Consider the following 24,712-nt stretch of genomic DNA (forward strand, 5'->3'; position numbering starts at 1 on the left):
GGAACAATTCTACACTAGAATTAATGTTATTGAAAAAGTGTGAAACAAGATGATGGGATAAGAGGCAACCATTTATAATGCTCTGTTTTAACTTTTAAGAGGTGAAAATCCAGATCAAAAACTGCATTTCCTTGGATTTTGTTGGCACAACAGCTAGCTTTTTCACAACAAAGTTGAAGAGAGCCTTCTGTTTCAAGAAGTTATAATCAGAATATGATCTGGATTGTAGAAGCAAACCTATAAATTCATCTATTCAGCTCACACCGGGCGGTTTGATTATGTCGAACATTTCTGACTTCACGACCCTGTGAAGATGGGTGGAGCGGATGGATGCAATGAAACTATCTGGTTTTGAATCTTTACTACTTCAATCATGAACGAACAAACAAACAAGCTGACTATTTTTTCCTCAATCTCAAGCATTTGTTGTGTTTCTCTTCTGTGATGCTTGGGATAGAAGTGAGTTGTTTCGGCGTCTGTTTAAGCGACAGCTTCTCCATTGCATTAACAAACTTGCGCAAGTGCTTGATGTACTCGGGATAGGTTTCGAGGTTGCAGTGTCCCCCGCCCTTAACCCATAGCGGATCGTATTTTTCCTTTGAAAGCTCCCAAAGTCGTTTTCCATGGGACCAGTCAACAATATCATCGTTTGTTCCCTGCCCATTGATCAAATTAGGAGACATACGTTACTCATCAACACACATCCAGAAAGAAAAAGGGTAAATTTTCTTACATGTATAACCAAAACCGTACTCGAGACCAGTCTGATTTTGTCTATATTCTGAAAACATTAGACATCGATATATGAGACCGAGTTGTCGATACGAAACATTTATTAAGGATTGAGAGGACATATAACCAAGTGGAGCTCACCTTGAAGATGTCAAACCAAAATGTCATTTTGACAGGATACAAGACTCGAATGCCCGAAAGTATGGCACTGTGGAGAACAACACCTCTTAATCTCTGTAGTCGAGACGCCAGGTGAAGTGTCGGTCCACTCCCCACGGATTGACCATACAAAATCATGTCTTCTTCCTTGATTCCGTATACACTCCTCAAACAATTGTAAACAGCTTCTATGTCGTGGTATGTATTGAATTCAGATGGCTAACAAAATCAAAGATGGACCATGAATCAGTGGTGGAAAGAGTAAACATCCATAAATGAAATGGAACCAGTTAGATGTATCGAAGCAAATGCGCTGTTTCCTGGGACCTAACAACTTTATCTATCGACATTGCGGTCCAGATGGCTGGCCATATAAACCACAGAACATCGTTTTCTTTTCACGCAAGTTGCAACCAAAATAAAGTGTGCAGAACAAGTTCAAAATCACTAATAAATCTTTTGAGCCCACAATGTCACAGCAGAAGATGGTTCAGAAAAACTTTAAATCAAAGAAACAAAATATAACTGCTTACCTTGCCGGTCGATGCTCCGTATCCCGAATAGTCGTAGCTGAAATTCAGCAAAAGAAAATGTTATTGGTAACTCTTATGTAAATGAAAACAGTATATATGCCACAGTGAATTGGAACAAAACGGGGCTAAAAGAACAATCAAGTTCTTGCGCTGTGCCAAAGCAGAATGAACATAGTGTCTCTTTTCTAGATTTCAGAATTCTTTCTCTACAATGATGTGACGGTTTTGGCCACTTTTTCTTTCAACTTTTTGGCTGGAATCTAACTAATAACACAGAAAGAGGCATGAAATGATGGTGTGTATGTACCACAGTCTTTAAACTGAACCAATGATAAACTCCAGCATATCCCAAGACAGAGCTCCATCTTTCCACCAATAGAGAAACAATGGTGCGGACATTCAAAACTATGACAGGGGAATTACGGGTAAAACAAAATCGAGATTAAGAAAACTACACTGCAAATAATGCCAACCCCAGAACAGAAACAGAAAGGAGGAGAAAAGAGAATGAAACAGATACCAATTACCATAGTTGGACCAATGATAAAGAAGAATCAGACCATAATCTAAACTGATCAAAGAAAACAAAAATCCAGGAGAACCCCAAATCAAATTCAAACTAACCAACAAAATTTTGCGTGCAACAACAAATTTACAAAATGGGTACCTCATGATGTTGACGCGGAGGTGGGCTCTGAGTTCGATGAAGAGCTCGTGCATCTGACCAAGGTCAGCGGCATTGCCATGGGAATAAAGAAGCGTAAACCTAGCAAAAGGGTGTTTCCAGAACGTGGCGACGATCTTATTCCCGGCCTTGGTTTCGAGCAAATGAACCTCCATGTTCCTATCGGCGGAGACGCCGGAGAAGACGAGCCTGCCGTCATCCTCTCTGCAAACGTCGTAGGTGGGAGGGTCCGGCGGGAAGAAGGCAAACTTGGCAGCCACGCTGCCGGTTACATTTCCCATTAAGGAAGAATCAGTCGAGAATAGAAATTGGGAGATGAAATTCGCAATGGTTCAGGCATGAACAAGCTGAGAAAGAGGGCGCGGAGATTTCCCCGGGCTTTCTGTTTGGTGGGTTTTCCCAAAATTGGCGAGGAGAGAAATATGTAATCGCAAATTCGCAAATGGGGTCTTATTTAATCACCGTTTGGCCCAAAATTGATGAAGTTTTTGTAGTGAGTGGAGATGAGATGACAGAAAAGAGGACGGAAGCGAGAAAGAAAGAGAAAAAAACCAAAAGGGGGAACATAGAAAAGGGGAAAGGGGGGGAAATGGAGAGGGGGAAGAAAGAAAACGAATGAATGACAGAAAATGGATCCGATCAAAACGGGTGAGCTGTAAGTGATGCTGGAGAAGAACGGAGACACGAAGACAGAAGCAGAGGCAGAATCAGGTGGGTGCTTTCGCTTGGGGAACTTCACAAAAATTACGAAACTTCGATTACAAAAATGAGTTTGGAAAAATGGGTCAAATTGATGAAAGGGAACCCATTTTTGAAACGATGAGAAGGGGAAGATTATGATTTATGATTATTGAAAACAGAGGGCTAAGCTGCGGGTTAATCAAAAAATGGAGGAATTAGAGATGGACGGCTGAGATGCGGTCAAAGAGAGGGAGAGGAGTCAGAATGTCAGAGTCAGACATTCCTCATATTGCTTTCCTCAGCCAATGTTTTATCAAAAGATAGACAGTTGGTTTCCCCGCCTTGGAATTGAGTCAATTCTCGACTTTGTCCCTTCCTTGTCCTCGCCAAATTACCCTTTTACCCCTCTCATCTTTTTTGCTCTTTCTATTTACCAAATGGCAAGTATATTTATATATATCTTTCTTTAAGAACAAAAAAAAAAAAAAAATCAGTTTTTGACCTTTATACTTAATTTATGAATAATTCCAACCATAAGAGAAGTTAAATCTATGCAACTATTTGAATCTAGTGGCAAATTCAAACACCTACAAAAAAGTCCAAACTATACGAGGAAAAAAACACTTAAATTAAGCTGGCAAGAATGTAAAAGTACTAGAAAAATTAGCATGTACCAAAATAGTCTCGTGTAGTCGTATACAAGATTTCTATTATTAACTATAATTTTTTTATGAAAATGAAAAATAACTAAGTTATAAAAAAAACATTGGTAATAAAAGTTTTTTTTTTAATTTGAAGATGAAGTTGTGTTTCGTAAAGTTTAATAATTTGGGTATACCTGTAGATTAATCTCTTAAATCATATATATTTCATCCATATTTTTCTTGTATGAAATTCATTTCATCCCTATTAATTTTAACATATTTCTAAAAATATTACCATTAATTTCATTTACTATATAAAATTTTTTACTTCATTAAAAAGAGACGAGCACTTTAATAAAAGCCAACAACAATAAATTTAAAAATCAATAATAAGATACCTTTACTTTTTTCTAAAGATCATAAGTTCAAATCCCTACTCCATATTTGTAATAACGTAATATTCTTTAAAAAAAATTAATTTTAAAAAAATTATATAAAAATAACATTGTTTTGCACGTGGACTAAATATGATTTATCTAAAAGGAACCAAATAAATAGTTCACTTAATCCAACTAAACTAACATTGTTTGGATCTTTAAAATACTTTTTATTGGAACAAGATTTAAAATTTTCAATTTTGTCACAACCCTATAGGATGTATTTGACTTACAATTTCAACATAATATTTCGCCATTGTAAACAAATCAAGCTTCGTCGTACACTACATAATATTTGGATATATCTATATATTCTTTTAGGTACGTTAGCTAAACTCATATATCATTTGATTGTATTCTTCATTTCTCAAGCAAAAGTAAAATTTAAACTAAACACACTTTTTCATGAAACAATTGATAAAAATTGGAGGGTATGATATTATGAAATTTTCAAACATATATTTCCGGGAAAAGAAAAAAGTATATCTTAGAAACAGTAAAAAGGACTAATTCATGATTTACAAACCAAGGACATATTTCATCAAATAGTGGCAATAATTAAAGATGAAAAAAGAAAGTGGTGTTTTCCTGAAAATGATTTTGATTCTTTTTAAAATTCCAAAAGATTTTAACACTGAGGACAAGACCTCAGTGGGAGGGGCGGCTGCTTGCTTTGCTTTGCTAATTAAAAGAGTATAATAAATATCCTTCTATTTTTTCAGATAATAATATTAAATAATTTTGATTCAGTAAATAAGGCATATGTTATTGTAACGTCCGTCTAAAGAACATTGGTATAATAAATATCCTCCTAGTTGCTTCATTAGGAAACATGTGAGTGAGGATAAAACATATTGAAACGATACGTGTTGATCTGTAGGATAGTCTACACTATTCTAAGTAGTTCAGAATTAGACGGTGGCGCGACCGAATCGCAGGGAAAAATGGTAATTTTGAGTGAAATTGAAAGTGGGGCTAAAAATGCTAATCTTCAAAGTCCAAATAAAAAAGAAAGGGTCAAAAGGGGCTCTGAGACTGCTTGGAAGTTGCTGCACCAACCAAAAAGAAAAAAGGGGAAAAAAGATGCAAACATTTAATTAAAGATGCTTAAAAGACATTGGAATAAATGAATTCCCAAGAATGAATAACATATGCAAGAAGCTAAACCATCGAAATTACCATTACCCATTAATTTTATACTATATAGTTTCATATTTAATCTAAGTTGAGGAAATCTAGGAAACTTAGGCACCTCATTCATGTGCTTAATTCCCTTTTTCCAATTCAAGCTATTGCTTTATTTAAGATATAAATTGCATTGGTTGAGAAAGAAGAGAGGGAGAGAGAGAGAGAAGGAATTTGCTTTAGAAAAAGAGATAAAATGGTTATATGATCAAAGTAATTATAGAGAGAGAGAGAGAGAGAGAGAGAGAGAGAGAGGTCAATCTTAGACAATGTAAAAAGTGATAGGAGATTGCCAATCTTTGACCCATCATCCCATTAATTTATGAAACATGAGCTCTTGTTCCCTTTTATTTTTTACTTTTATCAATCCTATGAACAAAACATGTGAGAATTTTATTTTTACAAAAGCTGCCATGAGGGTTTGCAAAAGTATACTTTCACTGTGTAAAACGTCGTATATGACATTATTTGTCAGTTTGAATATAGTTCAACTAATTTATATATATATATGACCAAAAGATTAGAGATTCCTCTAAGGCAAGCATAACTGAACAAGAAAAAAAAAGCAGAGATTCGAATCTCAACTCCTACACGTAGTTGAACTCAAAAGGTAAGATACTGTATGTGCTTTCTTATAAAAAATATGTTTTTGTTATATTTTAGTAAAACAAACTGCTAATTTGAGTATAGCTTGGTGGATAAAATACCTATTATCTCCCATAGTTTAATCTCCATTAAAAAAAAAGGTTAAATATTCAATCATTCAACTCGCATTTAGAAGGAGTAATAAGTTAATGAGTTATTAATTTTATATCGGGTCTCTTTGTTTCTTTTTAATATTGCTCTCTTAAAAACATTTGGAAAAGGGTTTAAGGGTTGGTCTTAAAACAACTAACCAAAATTTAAATTCCTTATGTCTTGTATAAAAAAAAAAAATTAAAAGTTTTAAAATTTTGATTGAGTATATATTTTGCTGAGTTTGTCCATAGAGTTTTAAAGTGGGAATTTATTTTTTACTTAAAAATAAACTACGCTTTTAGAAAATAATTTTCAAACAAAAAAGGTCAATCAAATGGGAGCAAATAAATTTTATTTTCGTTGTTTTTAAATTTGATTTAAAATTATATATACAGTTCAATGTGTATGCGTTCTCATGATGATAATAAATAATGTCTTTAATTCTAAAAAATAAATAAATAAATATCTTTAAAATTAAAATTTGTCATTTCAAAGTACCTCTTATGCATGCATTAAAAGACCCAATTGCACAAGATCTTAGAAAGTCATGTGATATGTTGATTAATTAATATAATAGCAAACTAACTAATTAAATTAATGAGTTATATATTTTTAGATTAATTAGTTACTTCAAGTTTTTTTCAGCTGGCTTATCCCCTCGTAACAATCAAATATATAACAACCAAAAGCCAAACTCTTTTCCCTCCTGGAAATGCTAATTATTTTTCCTTTGCAGGAAAAAGAAAAACAAAACAAAAAAGAACACAAAAAAACAAAGAACAAAAAATGCTAATGATTTTTATAAATCTTAAAACGCCACATAGAAAAAAAAAAGTATATATAAATAATTCTTTTATCACTTTAAAGCGTTCTTATATTTTTTTGCTCCATTGTTAAATTAATAAGGGTCATTTTACACCAAACCGAGCATAGTTCAAATGGTTAAGGCACCTATCTTTGACCAAATAATTTACTATTATCAGATAATTTCTGCTTTTACCAAATCGATGGAAATCATTATTTCTTTTGTTTTTTAATTAAAAACAAGAAGAAAAAAGAAAGAGTATTTCTATTAAAAATAAAACAAATTTTACAAGTTGGGAACCTACGTGGATTGCTTCTTATTATATATTATAAAAGAAAAGTTTTTTTTAGTACAACATGTGGGGGCGAGACGTAAATAGATACTTTAGAGACGTGAGATTCGAACTCATAACCTCATTTTTAGTTAGAGACAGGTGTCTATTATCGTTGAACTAAACTCATGGTACAAACGTAAGAAGATATTAACTACTTTATTTGCCGTTTTTCTTTTAATTTAGCATGAACTTACTAACGATCCTTGAGATGGTAATAAATACTTTACTTTTTGAACTATGCTTGAATTGATAATTGCTTCGCAGCTTGAAATTCATAATTTATGATAAAAGATTGATTCTAAATTCAATTGATATCCAATAATTTCTTAAGTTATATTGTAGGCTCTAAAATTTTCAAATCACTTTTGTTTTATAAATTTAATATATATTATACTTTTTTTTTTTCAGAAAATAATATGTCATATGTTTAAAACACAAGGTTATGTGTTACGGCAAAACATTATATTTTTACTAAATGAAATATGAAAGTTAACTATTAAAAGATTATAATAGGTATAAATTAATAATTACTAAATAAGTATTTTTTTACATAAAAGAAACAAGAAAAAAAAACAATAAGCCTTTTGATTTTAGAATAATTATTAAAAGATTGAAGTGGGGAAGAAAATCAAGATGACGTGTGAAAAAAGGATTAGTAGGATATGTATCGATTATGGAAACATTAGCCATGCTTTTTGTATATATAAAATATATCCTTTCAATGTCAAATTCAAAGCTAAAGTGTTTTAATTTTTTCCTAATGTTTTGCTAATCATCATTAAAATTTTAGAAATATAGAAAATGTAATTTTCTCTGTTTTTTTTTTAAAAAAGAAAGTTGTCGAATTATTTGATGGTAGTTATTAGTAGCAAGATATATAGATGTTGACTAGTAAATACCCAAATATTTTTCACATAATAATACATGGTAGTTGACGATTGAGAAGAGATATTCTATTTTAATATTTAGAGTTTGTTTTGGATTATTTATGTTGACATAACAATTGAATTTGTCCAAACAATATTAGGAAACAATGTAAGTTTCTTTTTTAGAATATGTTACGAACGTGGGAATATGAATTCGAATTAACCTTCAATCCATAAGAATGTTACTTATATACTTTAATCCAAGAAAGAAACGAGACAATTAAATTTTTTTATGGATGGTTAAAATTTTTCTTTCTAACTTTTTTTTAGAATCTAAACTTTCAATGTTGTATCTAATATGAACTTTCAATTTTGTGTCTAATATATAATCTCTTATGTATTAGATATTTTATAAAATTAAATATAAACTTGAAAAGTTAGAAATTTATTAACACGTTTTGAAGTTTGGACACAATAAGAGAAGTTACGGAGAACATTTATAAACAACTCTAAAAGCTAAAGCGAGTATAGCTCCGTTGTGATTGACATGGTTGTGAGTTCGATCCTCCACTCTCACACGTTGTACTGAAAAATAAACTCTTTTATATTACTTGTTTAATACTTAAATTTGGAGCATATTGTATGAACATCATCATAACCAATTGGTAAAATCCTAAGTAGGTGACCACCATGGTTTGAACTCATTCCCTCTAACTCCTTTACTATTTACAAATGCCCTTATTGACCACTTGAGTCATCCCATGATGGTTAGATGCCTTAATATTAGTATGTCAAAGAAGTTTGGGTGTTTTAATTTCTCCATTTTATGTATTTATTTATTTTGGAGAATCAATCTTTTTTTTTTTTTCTCTTTTTCTTTGTCAAGAAAAAAGAAAGTGATGACATTTCAATCTTCTTACGGTTGGTCTAAAACTTAACTGCACATTAATGAAAAAAATGAAAATGATTTAATGACATGGAAAAGTCAATCACGGATGTTATTACAATCGAGTACAATATTTAAGTGATTTGCTTATTAATCAGTATCATTCTTTTTAACAAGGTGGTTAAAAATAACTTCATCCTTATTTCTTATTTTTCAAAAATTAAAAGTTGATAAGCAATAGATATAAACATCTAAATATTATTCTTACGACGTCTTCTTGAATTAAAAGTAAATGTTTTAAATTTTTAATATTAAAGTATTTTTTTCAATTTATTCTTTATTGTTTAAAAAGTTCTAATTCACTGGCTCATCTTTTTAATTTTAACTTATATCACTTATCGTAGGCATACAAAATTAGTAAATAATAAACTTCTCCACCAATTTAATAGGTCTACAAAATTTTAGAAAAAATTGAAAATAACAAAGAAATAAAAGTTTCTTTAACTTTCTCTACCCACTCGAAAATGCTTACAAACTGGATCCTTAATTGTTTTTAATATAAAGATAAAAGATTGAACCTCAGACCTATAAAAAACAAAGAAGAATAGCATATATCAAACTAACAGTGATTTTGGTCTAGTATGTCAAACTTTCGTCCCTAAATCATCTCCTAAAAATTGGAAGAATAGTTTTGATCTTTCAAATCAATAAATTAAGACTACTCCCATTATTATACTTACGTGTTCTATACTTTCAAATCATTAATTCTATTATTACATTTTCGTGTTCTATAATCTCACTGAAAACGTCATTCAAATTCATCAATTAGAGAGTATGGTTGAATAGGTTAAAACATATTATTCAACCTTAAAATTTGAATACATACATATTGTAAACCGCACTACTTCCCAGTTTCCACCATTCCAAATCCAATTCCAATGGCTTCCATTACCATTTCCAACCCATTACTCTGTTCCATCTTCTTCCTACTTCTTCTCCAACGCCACTCCGCCGCCGCCCAGAACAACCCAGTTCGCACCGCTTACTGGTTCTCCGGCTCCGATTTTCCGGCGGCCGATATAGACTCCACTCTTTTCACACATCTCTTCTGCGCATTCGCCGATCTCGATCCCAACACAAACCAAATCACCATTCCTTCTTCCAACGCCGTCCGATTCTCCACTTTCACTCAAACCGTTCGCCGGAAAAATCCCTCCCTCAAAACCATCTTATCCATCGGCGGAGGCGCCGCCAACACAGCCCATTACGCTTCCATGGCCAGCAACCCCAATTCCCGCAAATCCTTCATCGATTCCTCAATTTCTCTGGCCAGATCCAACAATTTCGACGGCCTCGATCTCGATTGGGAGTATCCATCCACCCCAAACCAAATGACGTCGTTTTCTACTCTGTTCTCCGAGTGGCGGGCCGCCATCGAAACAGAATCCCAAAGCTCCGGCAAGCCTCGCCTGCTTCTCTCCGCCGCAGTTTTCCGGTCATCCAACTATTACGGAGTCCCGATTCCCGCTCAGTCGTTAGCCGCTAAATTGGACTGGATCAACGTCATGTCCTACGACTTCTAAGGCCCCGGTTGGTCGCCGAGCTCCACGGCGCCGCCGGCCGCTCTGTACGGTTCCTCCAGCCAAGTCAACGGCGACGCCGGCATAACGTCATGGATTCAATCTGGGTTTCCCGCGAATAAAATCGTGCTGGGTTTTCCGTTCTACGGGTGGGCGTGGCGGCTGGTGAACCCGAACAACAACGGGTTCTACGCTCCGGCCAACGGAGCCGCCACCGGAGCGGGAATTAGCGGCGGAGCCATAACTTATCAGGGGATTAAGACATTTATAGCGACGAACAGAGCAAATCCGAAGTACAACGGAACGATTGTTTCGAATTATGTGAATTCGGGAACGACGTGGATTGGGTATGACGATACCCAGAGCATTTCGGCGAAGGTTTCTTACATCAAGAACAGAGGATTGCTGGGTTACTTCGCTTGGCAGGTTGCAGCCGATCAGAACTGGACTCTGTCTCGAGCAGGTACAACACCACTTTTTATCAAGGTTTTAAACAATAAAATATTTCAGAAAAGTTATAAAAATTATAAAATTATAAAATATATCTAAATTAATAAATAAAATCTTTTTTATTTTAATAGGTTAAAAATATTCATATTAATATTATTTATATCCTATTTATTAGGGATATTTTGTTGATATTTTTTTTATAATTTTATCGATTTTTATACTAGAATAGAAATGTCAATTTACATTTCATGTAGAGGTTAGTCGAACTCATTAATACATGGATATGTCAATGGAAATGTAGATGTGTGACAGATATTTAATATCCGTTGTTTATTTACATGAAAATACTTAGGTTAAGTGGCCGCAACAAAAAATTTATATAAATTAATAACGGTCGATTTTTAAATAGTTGTCATGGTGACCTAACTATTTTCCTTTTTAATATTTTTAAACGATTAAATCAAAGAATTTTAAAATTTTTAGATTTATTTGATTTTAGTTTTCAACTTTTAAGATACTTATTTTCTTGAGTTAAAATATTTTTTTTAATGGCTTTGGATCAGTTGAGTTATTTATTTTTACCTTTAGTAACTTTAAAAATATTTGTTTTGGTTATGTAATTCTAAAATGTGATAATTTTGATCCTTATTTATAAAATTTTATATATTGAGTGTATTATGGTGTTGAAATTGTGAAAAAAAAATGAGATTTAAAATAAAATTAAATGATCAAAATAGTCACTTTTAAAAATACAGTATCAAATTGAATATAATTTTACACCAAACGGAAACTATATAAAAACATGGTTAAATTTTGAAGAAATATATTGAGTGTATTATGGTGTTGAAATTGTGAAAAAAAAAAGAGATTTAAAATAAAATTAAATGATCAAAATAGTCATTATAAAAAATACAGTATCAAACTGAATATTTTTCAAAAAATATAGATTAAAATGAATGAATCAAAATTGATGATAGAGAGACTAAAGTAAGAGTAAAAATGTAAGGACTAGAATAGTATTTTATTTTATTGTTATTATTATTATTATTATTATTATTATTATTTGAAGTTTTTAAACTTTCAAGGATAATTCAATTTAGTCCTTAAAATACCATTAACTTTGCTGGGAGTAAATAACTATAATGAGTAGTATGAAATTACGACGGTCACCACTAAATTTGTTGTCAGCATTTATTTAAAAAAGAAATTATAAAGAAAAAAGCATCTCATCTCTTTTCTGCTCCCATGGTGGCCAATTAGTAAGGAAGTATCGTCATTTATTAAATCTATAATATGAAACTTTACCTTCGAGTATCTACATTAACGAGTTTTATTTGAGCATACGTCCTGGAGTGGAATCATATAAGTTAGTTGAGTCAAGTATTGAAATAAGCAAGGCATTAGATGAAAAATAATAACAACAAAATAGTTACTTTTTAAATTTGAAAATGAAAAATTATATTTTTGTACTTTAGGAACCAAAATATCTACTTTTCTACCGTTTAGAGACTCAAAACAAAATATACTCTATATACAATTCAAACTGGTCTTAATTTTTAGGCAATCCAAACATAGTCTAGTCGAGTGGTAAGACATTTATCATGATTCAAGCTCCAATCTAGGATTATTGCATAAACAGAAAAAATAGGTTTCCACTTTATTTTTTTGAATATATATTTATAAAATCTTGGAGTGAGGTGCATATTTATTTCATATAAGAGACAATTTGATTATTGGTTTATAATTAATATTACTTAATGTTGATGTGTTAATGCAGCTTCAACCGCGTGGTCTAGATAATTGGAGGATGATATGAACACAGCAGAAACGAGCATGCTTAACATTTTCATACAAATAAAATTGCATGTTTTTATGAATTATATACATATATATGTTCCAAAAAGTAATAAACTAAACAATAATTCTAAAAATACATTAAGTATGCTACATACTATAGCACAATAGTTAAGGTGTGAAGTGGTTAAATATTCATATCCTTGCTCTTCACAATTATAATATAATGTGTTATATATTCTAAATTAAAAGAATAAAAATAAAGTGCACTTTTTTAGTTGAATGATTATGTCTGCTGATAAATATTTTTAGAATTAACAAATTATTAAAAAAACATTTGAATTTCGAAAAAAAAAAACATTTGAAACTATAAAAAGAAAAAAAGAAAAAAGAAAATACCAGCGGCTTACAACTATGCACAGGAGTTTTATTTCATCCAAAATTGATGTTTATATTTAACCACTTGAGTCACCTTACTGTTTGGTTTTTAAATATTAAATAATACCATCTTCGAGGTATTGTTAAGTCATTCTAATAACAAAAATTTCCAAATATGAATCTAATTTTGCAATTTGGTTTATAAATATAAAAATTAAAAGGTATTATCCAATCCAAATGAATGACCAGAGATGAAGTGATGATAATGGATCGAAAGTTAATATATTTATCAATAATAATAAATATTAAAAATTTATAGAAAAATGTATTATTTTGTAAAGTTTATATTAAAATCTTTTAAAAATATATATCTTTTTTTATCCAAATATTATAACTTTAAATTTGATTGATGAAAGAATGTAAAAATAAATATATTTTTTGCCATTCAAGAGATTGAATTTAAGTAGTATATGAGATCAACAAACAACAAGTCAAATTCAATAAATCCAACAACCAAATAATAGTCGAACGGTTTTATAATATATGGTTGGACTATGAATTTTTGGATCGAAGAAAAGTAAAAGTTTTGAACAGAGAAGGCAAAGCTAAGTACACCGTATTTAATCTACAAATTTAGTTTACATAAAGTCAAGTAGTGTATTTTTCTTCCACTCACTTTTCTCTAGTGCGACAACACAAATGATTATTCAATGTTGTTCTTATTTTTTACCCAATCAAAAATTTTTATATAGTTTTTTTTTTCTTGAGAAATAAAATTTGGTCTATAGTTGTTTCATTATTTAAAAAAAAAAATCTTTGAATTGTTTAGGCAAGATTTTCCATATCTACCCAAACAGAAAATGTTTATTTCTTGTTTTGCCATTTAAAAATATTGTTCAACTTAACTTTTTTTAATATATAATACATAAGACAAAGCTTATTGGGTGGGGAATTGGTCATTTGCAATATTTTTAGTCAACCCGTTGACTGGCTGATTGATTTTAAATAAATAATAATAATTGCTGAATGGTTGAATGAATGTGAGTGGGGCACTGCTATTCCTCTTCAGTGCTCCATGTTTTCAATGAATTATCTAGAAGAACTCGAAAAGCACAAAATTACTGCAAATAATAAAATAAGATGGTCCAAGCAACAAAACTATCTCAAATTTATATTTATTTTTCATAATTTAAAGATGTTTTATTTGGATCGAATTCAAAGTTTGATTTTTAGCATCTAGTTTGATACTATATTTCCTTCCACATGCTTCTTTGTTCTATTGTCTTTTTCTTTCAACTTTATCAAGTCTAAACCACAATTTTAAAAATAAAGAAAAATAACTAGTTTTAAAAGACATGATTCTAATTTTTAAATTTGGCTAAGAATTGGAATTTATTTCTTAAAAACATATAAAAGTTTTTTTTAAAAATTATGAAAGAATAAGTAAAATTTATTAAAAGAACAAAATTATCACCTGAGAAAGTTTAAATTTTCAAAGTATTTGTTGAAGTCTAGATATTATTTAAAAGGTTTTTTTAGTACAATAAGTGAGAATTTTTGAACTCATAACTTCGTGGTGTAAATTTTTTTCTTTCGTTAAAAAAGAAAAAACAAAGTGTCTAATAATTATATTATTTTAATTAAAAAAGAAAGTGTAGGAATGAAACACCAAACTATCTTATCCACTAAGCTCCAATTTTTGTCTAATTATGTTCCTGTACTAAAAAAAAAGGTTGTATATTAAATAAACAAAAATTCACTACATTGGAATGATAATAAGTCCCAAAAATTGAAGTTTTTTTTTTTGGGTGAAAAGATTCCTAAACTTAATAATGATTGTAACATAACTTTATTAGTCAGTCAACCAACAATACTGGTACTGTGTTTGTTGTGCTTACTTTTCTTTTTGTTATTTTCTCATCTTCTTTCTCTACTCTGCATTTGCCACCGTTGGTTTGGTAGTGGAAGTACAGAGATCCGATCCATCAAATTTTTCCAACACCCCACCATTGAATTTTCTTCACAACATTAATTTATAAGTACCCGATTCAATTCTTTGCCCAAATACAGACCCCCAAATCATAATCATGGCGGTTCTCAAATTTTTTATCTACTCTGTTTTGCTTTCTCTGAATTTCAGCTCCTCTTTCGCCGCCAAGATGGAGCCGCCGCCGGCCGTCAAGGCCGCTTATTGGCCGTCCTGGGTTTTGGAAACTTTCCCACCGTCCGCCATTAATACGGCTCTCTTCACTCATCTCTATTATGCCTTTCTCATGCCAAGTAACGATTCGTTCGCGTTTGACTTGTCGGATTCCACGGCGGCGGCGCTCTCCCAGTTCACTTCTTCTCTGCGGCGGAATAATTCGCCGGTGAAGGCGCTGTATTCGATCGGCGGCGGCGGAAGCGACAGTGCCCTGTTTGCTCGAATTGCTTCCGATGCCGCTTCTCGTCAGATTTTCATCGATTCCAGCATTAGTACGGCGAGGAAATTCGGATTCGATGGGGTGGATCTCGATTGGGAATTTCCGAAAGACGCGACGGAGATGAAATATTTCGCCGATTTAATAATCCAGTGGCGGAAGACGATCGAGAGGGAAGCGAAGGCCACGTCGCGGCCGCCGCTTCTGCTCACCGCCGCTGTGTACTACGCGTCGGAGTTTCTGATTTACGGCGACCGCCGCTCGTTCCCAGCGGCGGCCATCTCGATGAGCCTTGATTGGATCAATGTGATGTGCTTCGACTATCGTGGGTCGTGGGATACGTCGGCGACCGGGGCCCACGCCGCACTGTTCGACCCGCACACGAATTTGAGCTCCCATTACGGGCTCCGGTCATGGATCTCCGCCGGAGTTCCGCGCAACAAAATGGTGATGGGCATCCCTCTGTACGGGAAGTCGTGGACCTTGAAGGATCCGAATGTGCACGGCGTCGGAGCACCCGCCGTCGCCGTCGGCCCCGGCGACAACGGGATCCTAACTTACGTTCAGGTGCGTTCTAGTTATATTTGTAAAATAATATTGCTAACCAAAATTTTGACACGTATGTAAGAGCAAACAATATAGAAAAGATTAAGGAGACCATTAAACATAGGAAGGAATATATATTCTTTGATTTTTTAAATAATATTTATAGGTATTTTTGCTGACAACTTCATGGAAGAAAATAAAATAAAATATATAGCTATCAATTTTTTAACATAGCAAAAAGGGAGATACTTACTTACCATACACAAATAATAATAAAAAGAAAAGTATTTAGATATTTTTTTTTTACGAACGTGGATGGGAGATTCGAACTCATGACTTATTAACTCGAGGTGTGTCAATTATTGCTGGCAAAAATATCTAGATATTCGCATTCATATTGCATCCATAACCATTAAATTTTGACATTTTAAAAAAGTTGACAAGCAATCATTTTTTATTTTACATGTCATCATTAAAGTTTTGAAAGTAGGTGGGAGAAACTTAAAAGAAAATTTATTTTCCTTTTTTCTTAAATGAAAAGTCAATAATGGTCAAATATTCGTATTAAGAAAAAAAGTAAGGTCAATTAGTCTAAGGATTTAAAACAAGTTAGAGACAAATATGTGGACATGTTGTTGTTGGATTTTGAATACTATGATTGCTAATGGGTAAATTAAAAAGGCTAAATTCATATATGTTAATAATTGGACAATAAAGGTAGAGGAATTCAACCGGAAGAGCGATGCGACGGTGGTGTACGACATAAGAACGGTGTCGGCATATTCGTACGTGAAGGCTTCTTGGGTTGGATACGACGACGACAAGTCGACCACAACGAAGGTGCAGTTTGCCCAAGCGCTTGGCCTCCGTGGCTATTTCTTTTGGGCTCTCAGTTACGATACTCCGGATTGGAAGATTTCTACCCATGGTTTGTTTTTTTTTTTAATTAATTTCATTAATCTCTACTTTCTTTTTTTTTCAAATTATTTCTTATATTTATTAAATGTATTTCTTTTGCAGCCTCAAATGCGTGGGTCGATGTCGACGACCACTATTGAAATTTGCGGATGGAGTTGGACAGTTTCAAATAAATAGCTTTCACGGCTGTATTATTGTTTTTTTTTTTGTAGTACTAGTATTATTAATGATTGACTATATCTATATATTCTCCAAATTATTAAATAATGTTACAAAGCTAATATATTTATTCATGATAACCAAAGAAACATGCTCAAATCTGGTCCTTTAAAAAATTTTCGTGAAACAAATCAAGATGCGATCTGTAAAATTTCAGGGCGAACTCTATGGTGTAAAAATTGAAACCAGACATGTGTGTTACCTTAGAGTGGGGTGGAGTTGCCTCTAGTATTTATACTTAGGCCACATAATATGTTTCCGTGAATTCTTGCGTTGAATCCGCAATCGTGGTAGTGAGGGAGTGAAGCGGTTATTAATATGCTTAAACGAAGACTGCCCCTACAGACCAACACGAGTCACCCAACCCAAGATTGCTCCAAACCAAGTACGCTTTACGATTGAACCACTGAAAAGGAAGGTACACCTTAGGTAGTGACTATAAATTCTTTTAAGCCTTTGTTAACCATTCTTCTATGATCTCAGTATCCTTTCATTCAGATGTGGTATAGATTAATTATCTTGTTGGTGTAAAGAAGGATAATTATCTTTATTATTGGTATGAAGTATTTTGAGTGGAGTGATTGAGAAAACAAAACCGTGAGGATTATGCTCAAAGCAGACAATATCTACTCAACTCAATTTGTGAACATCCTAAATAGTCCTGAAAATGGTATGGGAGACAGAAAGATGGAGGGAGGATTTTCGTATGACCTATTTGATTTTTGCACATTTTTTGAAAATTGAAGGATCTGTTTGTCCGATAGATTTAGTGAAATTTGATAAACAACATTTTCATGTTTTCAGCATTTTCATATTTTGAATTTGAAACTTTAAAATGTGGAAGTGTATTAAGAAAGATGAAAACTAATTTAGATCGAATTTGTATGGAATGAACTTTAATTTGTATAAGTTACATAACAAGAGGTATAAGGATAGTGATCACTCTATAATTTGAGTCTGTGTTATATTATCATAATGTAGATTTTTTCAATAAAAAAATATCAAACGGCGCAACGTTCAAGTTCGGCAACTTAGATTCTGTCATCATCCGTACATCCATGCATTTTGGGCTGCCAAAAATAACACAAAAGGTGAATAAATATAAAAATAATAGGTCGAATATTTTTAATTTTGTTAGAAATACTAAATCAATAATTATATTTCTGTCTTAAACATACCTGCTTCAGCAATGGCCCAATTCTTCTCGTAGCCAAGGGCCCAAAAAAAGTACCCGCCAAGCCCATGGGCTTTCGCATACTTAACCTTAACATCGATGGAGGTGGGCCTATCATATCCAATCCAAGTGGTCCCCACAAACGAGTAAACCGAAACGGTTTCCTTGTCGAACACCACGGTGGCGCCATTGCCGGAATTGAAATCCAGTATATCAGAGTAGATCATAACGCCCTCGTTTCCCGGCCCCACCCCGTCCGCCGGTGCTCCAATCCCGTGCTGACACGCGTCCTTCAACTTCCACGTGCGTCCGTACACCGGCAGCCCCATCACCAATTTCTCCGGCGCAAGTCCGGCTTCGATCCACGACGTTATGCCGAAATTGGTGCTGAAATTGCTCTTCTTATCGAACAGCAGAGCCTGAGCACCGGTGGCCGAAGGCGTCCATTTCCCGTAGTAATCGAAGCACATCGCGCTGACGAAATCGACGAATTCGTTTATGGCGGCGACGGGGTACGATCTGGGCGGCGAGGAGATGCTCGAAGCGTAGTAGACGGCGGCGGATAAGCCGAGCGGAGGCCGGCCGGTGTAGGATTCGGCTTCGATTGCTTGACGCCACTCTTTGAAGAGCGAAGAGAGATGGATCATGTCTTGTGGGGAATTGGGGAATTCCCAATCGAGGTCGAGCCCGTCGAAGCCGTACGCTCTGGCGGCGGAGATCGCGGAGGAGATGAAGGCGGAGCGGGCGGTCTGGTCGGCGGCCATGGCGGCGAATATTGCCGAAGATGAACCACCGCCGCCGATGGAGAGGAATGTTCTGATTCGTGGATCGGCGGCGTGGACGGTGGAGGTGAAATTCCTCATCCACAGGTCATCGTTGGGAGTGATCGTCAATTCGAATGTTTGGTTATTTGGCTCGAGGAATGCGTAGAAGAGGTGGGTAAAATGCGAGGTGGAGATCGCCGCCGGAGGGAAGTTCTGGGCCAGCCATGAAAGCCAGTAGCCGCTTCTGATTTCAGTCGCCGCCGGTGAATCAACGGCCAAAGCACGGCCAGAAACAGAGAACACGGTAGCAGCAAGCAGAATAACAGAGCAAAACTGCGACGGAACTAATTTGAAAATGGAAGCCATGGTTGAAAACTCAAAAAGGGCGAACTAATTCACGATCTTAATTAGAGAAATATGAATTATTATATATATATATGAAAACAATAATTGCTCTGTTAATATCGGAATTTGTATTTGGAGGCTTGTTCTTGTTCTTTCCACGTTGGAAGGTTATGAAATATGCTGCGTTAATGTCAATTTGAAGGGGGGAAACATTGAGAACCAAACAAACACGATTTTGGGGTTTTTTTTTTTTTTTACTTTATTGCTGGGATTTCATTGGTCAAGTTCAAGAAAGAAAAAAAAAAGAATAAATTTGGGTTAACTTAGTCAGTAATGTATGATGAATGAGAGAGGAGAGGACGGTGAAACGACGTCGTGGTGATGGGGTTTTGCTATCCTCCCGTTGCTTTGAGCCATTCAACAAAGTTATCAAGAATCGCCGGCCAACCTTGGTGTGGATCGTAGTTCTCTAGATCCGGAAAACTGACCTGCCGCCGGCAACACGCAATCGGTTAAAATAAATAATAGTAAAATAATAAAATTGCAATTCAACTCTAAATAGGTCCTAATCTTTTAGATAATATTTAATTTATCGTATTTTAAAATTTTAGTTGAATACATCATATGCTCTATACTCTTCTCAAAATCGATCTTTGAACTTTTAAAATTATCAATTTTACTCTTGATATATACAAAAAACTTTCAATTGAATGTGAAAAAAATAATTCTCAAATTTATTGTTACATTCATTACAAAATTGTTGTTTTATTAGTGATAAAATTAAGACTAAATTATAAGTTTAGTACATAAACTTCTTCTACTTTTACCAAATAGATTTTTGAACTTTAAAAGGTGTTATTAGTCAATGAACGTTCAATTTTGTGTCTAATAAATTCATGAAGTTTTAAAAGTATATGATAAGTCTCTGAACTTTTAATTTTGTGGCTCATAGATTCTTCTCATATTTAAAATTTTAAGTTCGTGGTCCTATTAAATATAAATTTGGAATGTTATAGTTCACTGTGTCTAATACTCCATAAATTTTATAAGAAAAGAGAAGAAAATTGAATGCGATAGGAACCCTATTAGATAAAAAGTCTTGAAGTTTAGAGATTTAATAGGATGTTTTTAAGCTTCAGATTTATTAAACATAATCTTGAAAGTTCGGAGGTGAACATATGTCTATGGTATCTATAGTGTTGTATGAGTACCTGGTTGAAGAAACGGAAGATGCTAGTCCAGTGATCCATATTGAGCCCTTTATACTCTATTTGGGTCTTGCATTTAATTCAAGGGAAGTTAGTTAGGTTTGGAGTAATATGAAAAATGAAATTGATTAGATATGAGATTATCCTAGTATTATCACTCAAATATTGTCCTATTATTCATTGGTACCTTGAGAAAGTTGATTAGTAATTGGACTTGAGGACGGAATCGAGGTCCCATGACAAGATCCAAAAGCTGGCATACAGTAGCTACATCCAAGATTTTCTGCTTCTCCTCTACAATAAAAAACACATCAACTCTGTCCATTAAGAATTTTACAAATCCTTATCTTTTAAAAAATATATGTCTATTTCTACATTTCTCTCTTCTACCTGTCAAAACTTCAACAACAGTCGCAAAAAAAAAAAAAAAAAAAAATTGATACTAATGTTAGTCATTTGTGGAAGCTTACCGGTGAGGTTGAATTGGAAGGAGTAGCAATAGAAATCTTCGAAGTTGGATGGACTTCTTGCCTTTGTTTTCCGGCCAATCACAAACACGTACACACAACAATCAGACACGTGTTTTTTTTTCTTTGCCAAAATTAAGAATAACAATATTTCATACGAACCAATATATTTTTTTACAACTAAAAGAGAAATAATACATAAAAAGGAAAAAGTGAGAATAATATATAAATTTTTTAAGTAAATAGTTTTTAAGGTTGGTTAGCATGAGGATACCCATAGGGGTAGTATCTAAAATATTATTCAATTAAGAGGGAGTGTTGCTTTTGGTAACTTGTTTTTTTTTTTTAATTATTATTTTTATTGTTATTTCATTTTTATTGAAAGAAGAAATAAAAATATGATTGGATGTTTGGTGAGTATTTTATATTCATGGTTCTCTCACCTATTGAAAATTTTAAAATGGTCATTTTTTAAAAGTACACGGACCAGAATGAACCAAATTTGAAAGTACAAGGACCTAAACAGTGTTAATTAAAATTTTATAGTTTTTTAAATAAAATTTTTATATTATAATTAAAAAAAATACTTATTATGTATTTTACACGTAAAACATGATAAAATAATGCTTTTATTTATGTATTTGAATAAATGAAAATGAAAGCAAGAAATTAAGGTCTCATTTCTATTTTTGAACATTTAATTTATAATTGCTACTTCCATGTATGTATTTCTCTATTTTGTTGTTATTATGTTATAAAAATGTTTTCAAAATTTAAGCTAAATTTTAAAAACTAAAAACCATAACTTTTAAAGTTGTTTTTTAAATTGGACTAAAAATCTAAATTTATTGTAAGGGCGAAAAATCGGGAGAAAATAAACATAAATTTGAAAAAGAAAACATGAAAGTCCAAATTGCAGCCAAATGTGCCTAATTTCTATTGTTTCCAAAATGTAAACACAATTTTGATAAAATTTATTAAAAATGAGAAATGAGAATTAAAAGCAAAAATAAAATTTAAATATTATTTTGATTCTTATACTTCCGACTTTGGTTTATTTTATTTCATGTATTCTCAACGTGTTTATTTTGATCCACATACTATTTTTATTTATTTCAATTTCAATACTTTAAAAACATCTGTTTTGATCTCTATATTCACAAAATATATAAAAAATAAAAATAGAAAATTTATAAATTAAATGAAGTAAAACTAAAAATATAGAGTTAGAAAATAGCATTTGGTAAAAAAAATTTCTTTTTTTTTTTAAACTAAAAAACTGTGTACCTCAGTCTCCAGAGCAAAAAGTGAGTTTTTGAGCTTTTCCATAGTGTCAGCTTTGAGTCTTCTAAGCCCCCTTCGCCACTCGTCCTAATAATAATATGAAAAAAAAAAAACGCCATTGAAATTAAAAATCTCAAACCAATTAAAATTGAAAACCTTTGCAATAATAATAATAATAATAATGATAATAATAAAGGTTATTGTAGGCCATACCCGGTGAAAAAAGCCCTGTTTTTCCGCCTTCATTTTCCTGATACATCCAATGAATGCAATCAACCCATTTTTTAAGATGAAAGTGACCAAGAAAAATTTACAATGTAATTTAATTTACTTTCATTATAGAGTATGTCTAGAGGTTAAATTAACAAAATTTCATTCTGAGTTTGAGTTGAGTAAGAAATAGAAGAGAAATTGGGGGAAGAATTAGAAATTTTTTTTAATTAAGCTAATGGGCACCTAATTTTTAAATTCACCGGCCAAATTTGTGGAGATGAAAAATGTAGATAAAATTAAAAATTTTTTAGAGATGAAATTGAAATAACACTCGAGCTAAAACATATATTTAACCCAAAAGAAAACCAGGCGGTGTAGTTTAGCTCTTCTAGTCAAATTATTTTTCGATAACCATTTTGTTTTTTATTATTTTTTTTAAAGTAAACTTGTAGACATTACTTTTGTCCTATATTTTTTCATCTGCTTTTTAAAAATATTTTCAAAAACTAAATTAAATTTGACAAATAAAAAAAAAAAGCAATTTCTGTTCTTTAAAATTTAGTTTAAGAATTCAAATATCTTTTTGAACAAATAAAAAGAATTGTGAGCAAACGAGTACAATTTCCAAAAATAAAAACTATAAAGGAAATGATTATCAAAAGACCTCATTTCTACGTTTCAAAAACCCATATTTTTTTACAACCCGTTTCTCTTTATTCGAAAATCTACCCAATTTTTTCTAGATTAACCAACTCAAACTCTAGTATAATCAACCACCACTGCATCTAAGCAATACACATGTCGCATAAAAAAAGAAGAAGTTAATATTCGATAATAAAATAACATGAATGTTTTGAGAGATTTAAAATTTAATATACACCAAATTAAAATTAAATTTAAAAAATGATATTAAAATGGTAATTTAACGTTTTGACTCATTAAAATCTATGTGAATAATTAGAATTACCATGCGAACATCAGTATCTTCACATCAGTATGCTCCACTCCCAGACCTCTACAAAGTTCCTCAATTCCATCCGGGCTGCCCCAAGAAAATAAAAGTAAGGTTAAATTGCTAATTTTATACTTTAAAACGTGTTTAATAGAGTTTTAAAATTTTAATTTCATGTCTATGTCATAAGCGTCCAAACTCTCAATTTTGTATCTAATAGGTTCTCGGTCTATTTGACATTTTTAATAATCAATAGATTTATTAGTCATAAAATTGAATTTCTAAACTTTCAATTTTGTATTTAATAAAAATCCATAAAGTTAAGAGAAGTCAAATAGATCGACCACTATTGAACATAACAAAAAAAACACATAAAATTGAAAGTTTAACTACTCATTGGACGTACTTATTACGAAATTTATAATTCAACTAGACAATAATAAGTAAATTAAAACTTGATTATGATGATAAGTAAATTAATTAAGGTGGAGACAAATGTACGTACCCAATGACATCCGAATCTGAGTATAAATTAAAAAGTCGATCGATCCGTCTCAACTCCCTCCACAAGGCTTTAGCCATAGGCGAGGATGAAGAACTTGGTAACGATGCAGCTGCCAAAAATAATCACACAGTACTGATTTAATTAATATCAAAACTAAAAAACTTGATCTAAAAAATTACCCAGGAGAAAGAACAAGATTTGGAGTGCAAGAAAAGGGAAAGATGGAATCTTTGAGTGTAGAAGATTTTGTTTTGTTGATTTTCTGGGCATCCAAACAGAATTAGGAACAAGTAATTAAGAGAGGAAATGGGAATTAATTAAGTATTAAGTACCGTGGGTTAATCGAGTGGGAGGCCTCATAACTGTCGTGATTAACCCAACAAACCTAAAAACCAGAGAAAGAAAAGAGAAGATGAACACCCAAGAAACTCATACGCAAGAAACTTTGTGCTCTCTGTGTGTGTTATTATTGTTTGGGTTTTTATAGTCATCGGCTGACACGGTATATGATATACCTTAATCTACAAAAACAAAAAAAAAAAAACCCTTAGGTTAATTTAAATGTCACCAACATGTCCAAAGCTAAGCAATAATTTTAGCTCCCACTGGATAACCACTAATTTTTTGTTTTCGGGTAGAATCAAATATTGTCTCCACCGTCATTCAAAAATTGATAACTTATTAATTTTTTTGAAAACACTTGGCTTGACCTCGGTATACTCACTACATTTGACAACTGAGGAAGAAAAATGCAAAAACAAAGAATTTTCTTTTAATATAACGAGTAGCCAATTTTATAATAGTGGTGTG

The 24,712-nt window shown here is 32.5% G+C and overlaps 4 protein-coding genes and 1 pseudogene across 5 annotated transcripts; 2 read left to right on the forward strand and 3 right to left on the reverse strand.

Moving 5' to 3' along the window:
* On the reverse strand, positions 1-2,949 carry LOC111007474 (uncharacterized). The gene is made up of 5 exons (XM_022279854.2): positions 2,092-2,949; positions 1,425-1,461; positions 874-1,110; positions 734-781; positions 1-656 (listed from the first exon to the last, which is right to left on the reverse strand). The coding sequence occupies exons 1-5, from the start codon at positions 2,388-2,390 to the stop codon at positions 399-401; spliced, it is 879 nt and encodes a 292-aa protein (XP_022135546.1). The 5' UTR covers positions 2,391-2,949; the 3' UTR covers positions 1-398.
* Positions 2,950-9,444: 6,495 nt separating this feature from the next.
* LOC148210572 (class V chitinase-like) lies at positions 9,445-12,773 on the forward strand (annotated as a pseudogene). Its single transcript, XR_015791327.1, has 2 exons — positions 9,445-10,728; positions 12,493-12,773. The product of XR_015791327.1 is annotated as a class V chitinase-like (transcript).
* Positions 12,774-14,826: 2,053 nt separating this feature from the next.
* Positions 14,827-17,052, forward strand: LOC111006989 (class V chitinase CHIT5b-like). Its single transcript, XM_022279116.2, has 3 exons — positions 14,827-15,874; positions 16,571-16,781; positions 16,874-17,052. Exons 1-3 carry the CDS (start codon positions 14,975-14,977, stop codon positions 16,909-16,911), a joined length of 1,149 nt encoding a protein of 382 aa, XP_022134808.2. The 5' UTR covers positions 14,827-14,974; the 3' UTR covers positions 16,912-17,052.
* Positions 17,053-17,890: 838 nt separating this feature from the next.
* Positions 17,891-19,506, reverse strand: LOC148210573 (class V chitinase CHIT5a-like). The gene is made up of 2 exons (XM_088125916.1): positions 18,169-19,506; positions 17,891-18,060 (listed from the first exon to the last, which is right to left on the reverse strand). The coding sequence occupies exons 1-2, from the start codon at positions 19,292-19,294 to the stop codon at positions 18,035-18,037; spliced, it is 1,152 nt and encodes a 383-aa protein (XP_087982042.1). The 5' UTR covers positions 19,295-19,506; the 3' UTR covers positions 17,891-18,034.
* A 1,129-nt stretch (positions 19,507-20,635) lies between these two features.
* Positions 20,636-23,979, reverse strand: LOC148210574 (uncharacterized). Its single transcript, XM_088126124.1, has 6 exons — positions 23,903-23,979; positions 23,413-23,487; positions 22,446-22,482; positions 22,236-22,319; positions 20,952-21,012; positions 20,636-20,775 (listed from the first exon to the last, which is right to left on the reverse strand). The coding sequence occupies exons 1-6, from the start codon at positions 23,977-23,979 to the stop codon at positions 20,636-20,638; spliced, it is 474 nt and encodes a 157-aa protein (XP_087982250.1).
* Positions 23,980-24,712: the final 733 nt, after the last annotated feature.

The sequence above is a fragment of the Momordica charantia genome (assembly GCF_013281855.1).
Source record: "Momordica charantia cultivar OHB3-1 chromosome 6 unlocalized genomic scaffold, Mcharantia_2.0 BLBB01000006.1, whole genome shotgun sequence".
NCBI classification, from domain to species: Eukaryota; Viridiplantae; Streptophyta; class Magnoliopsida; order Cucurbitales; family Cucurbitaceae; genus Momordica; species Momordica charantia.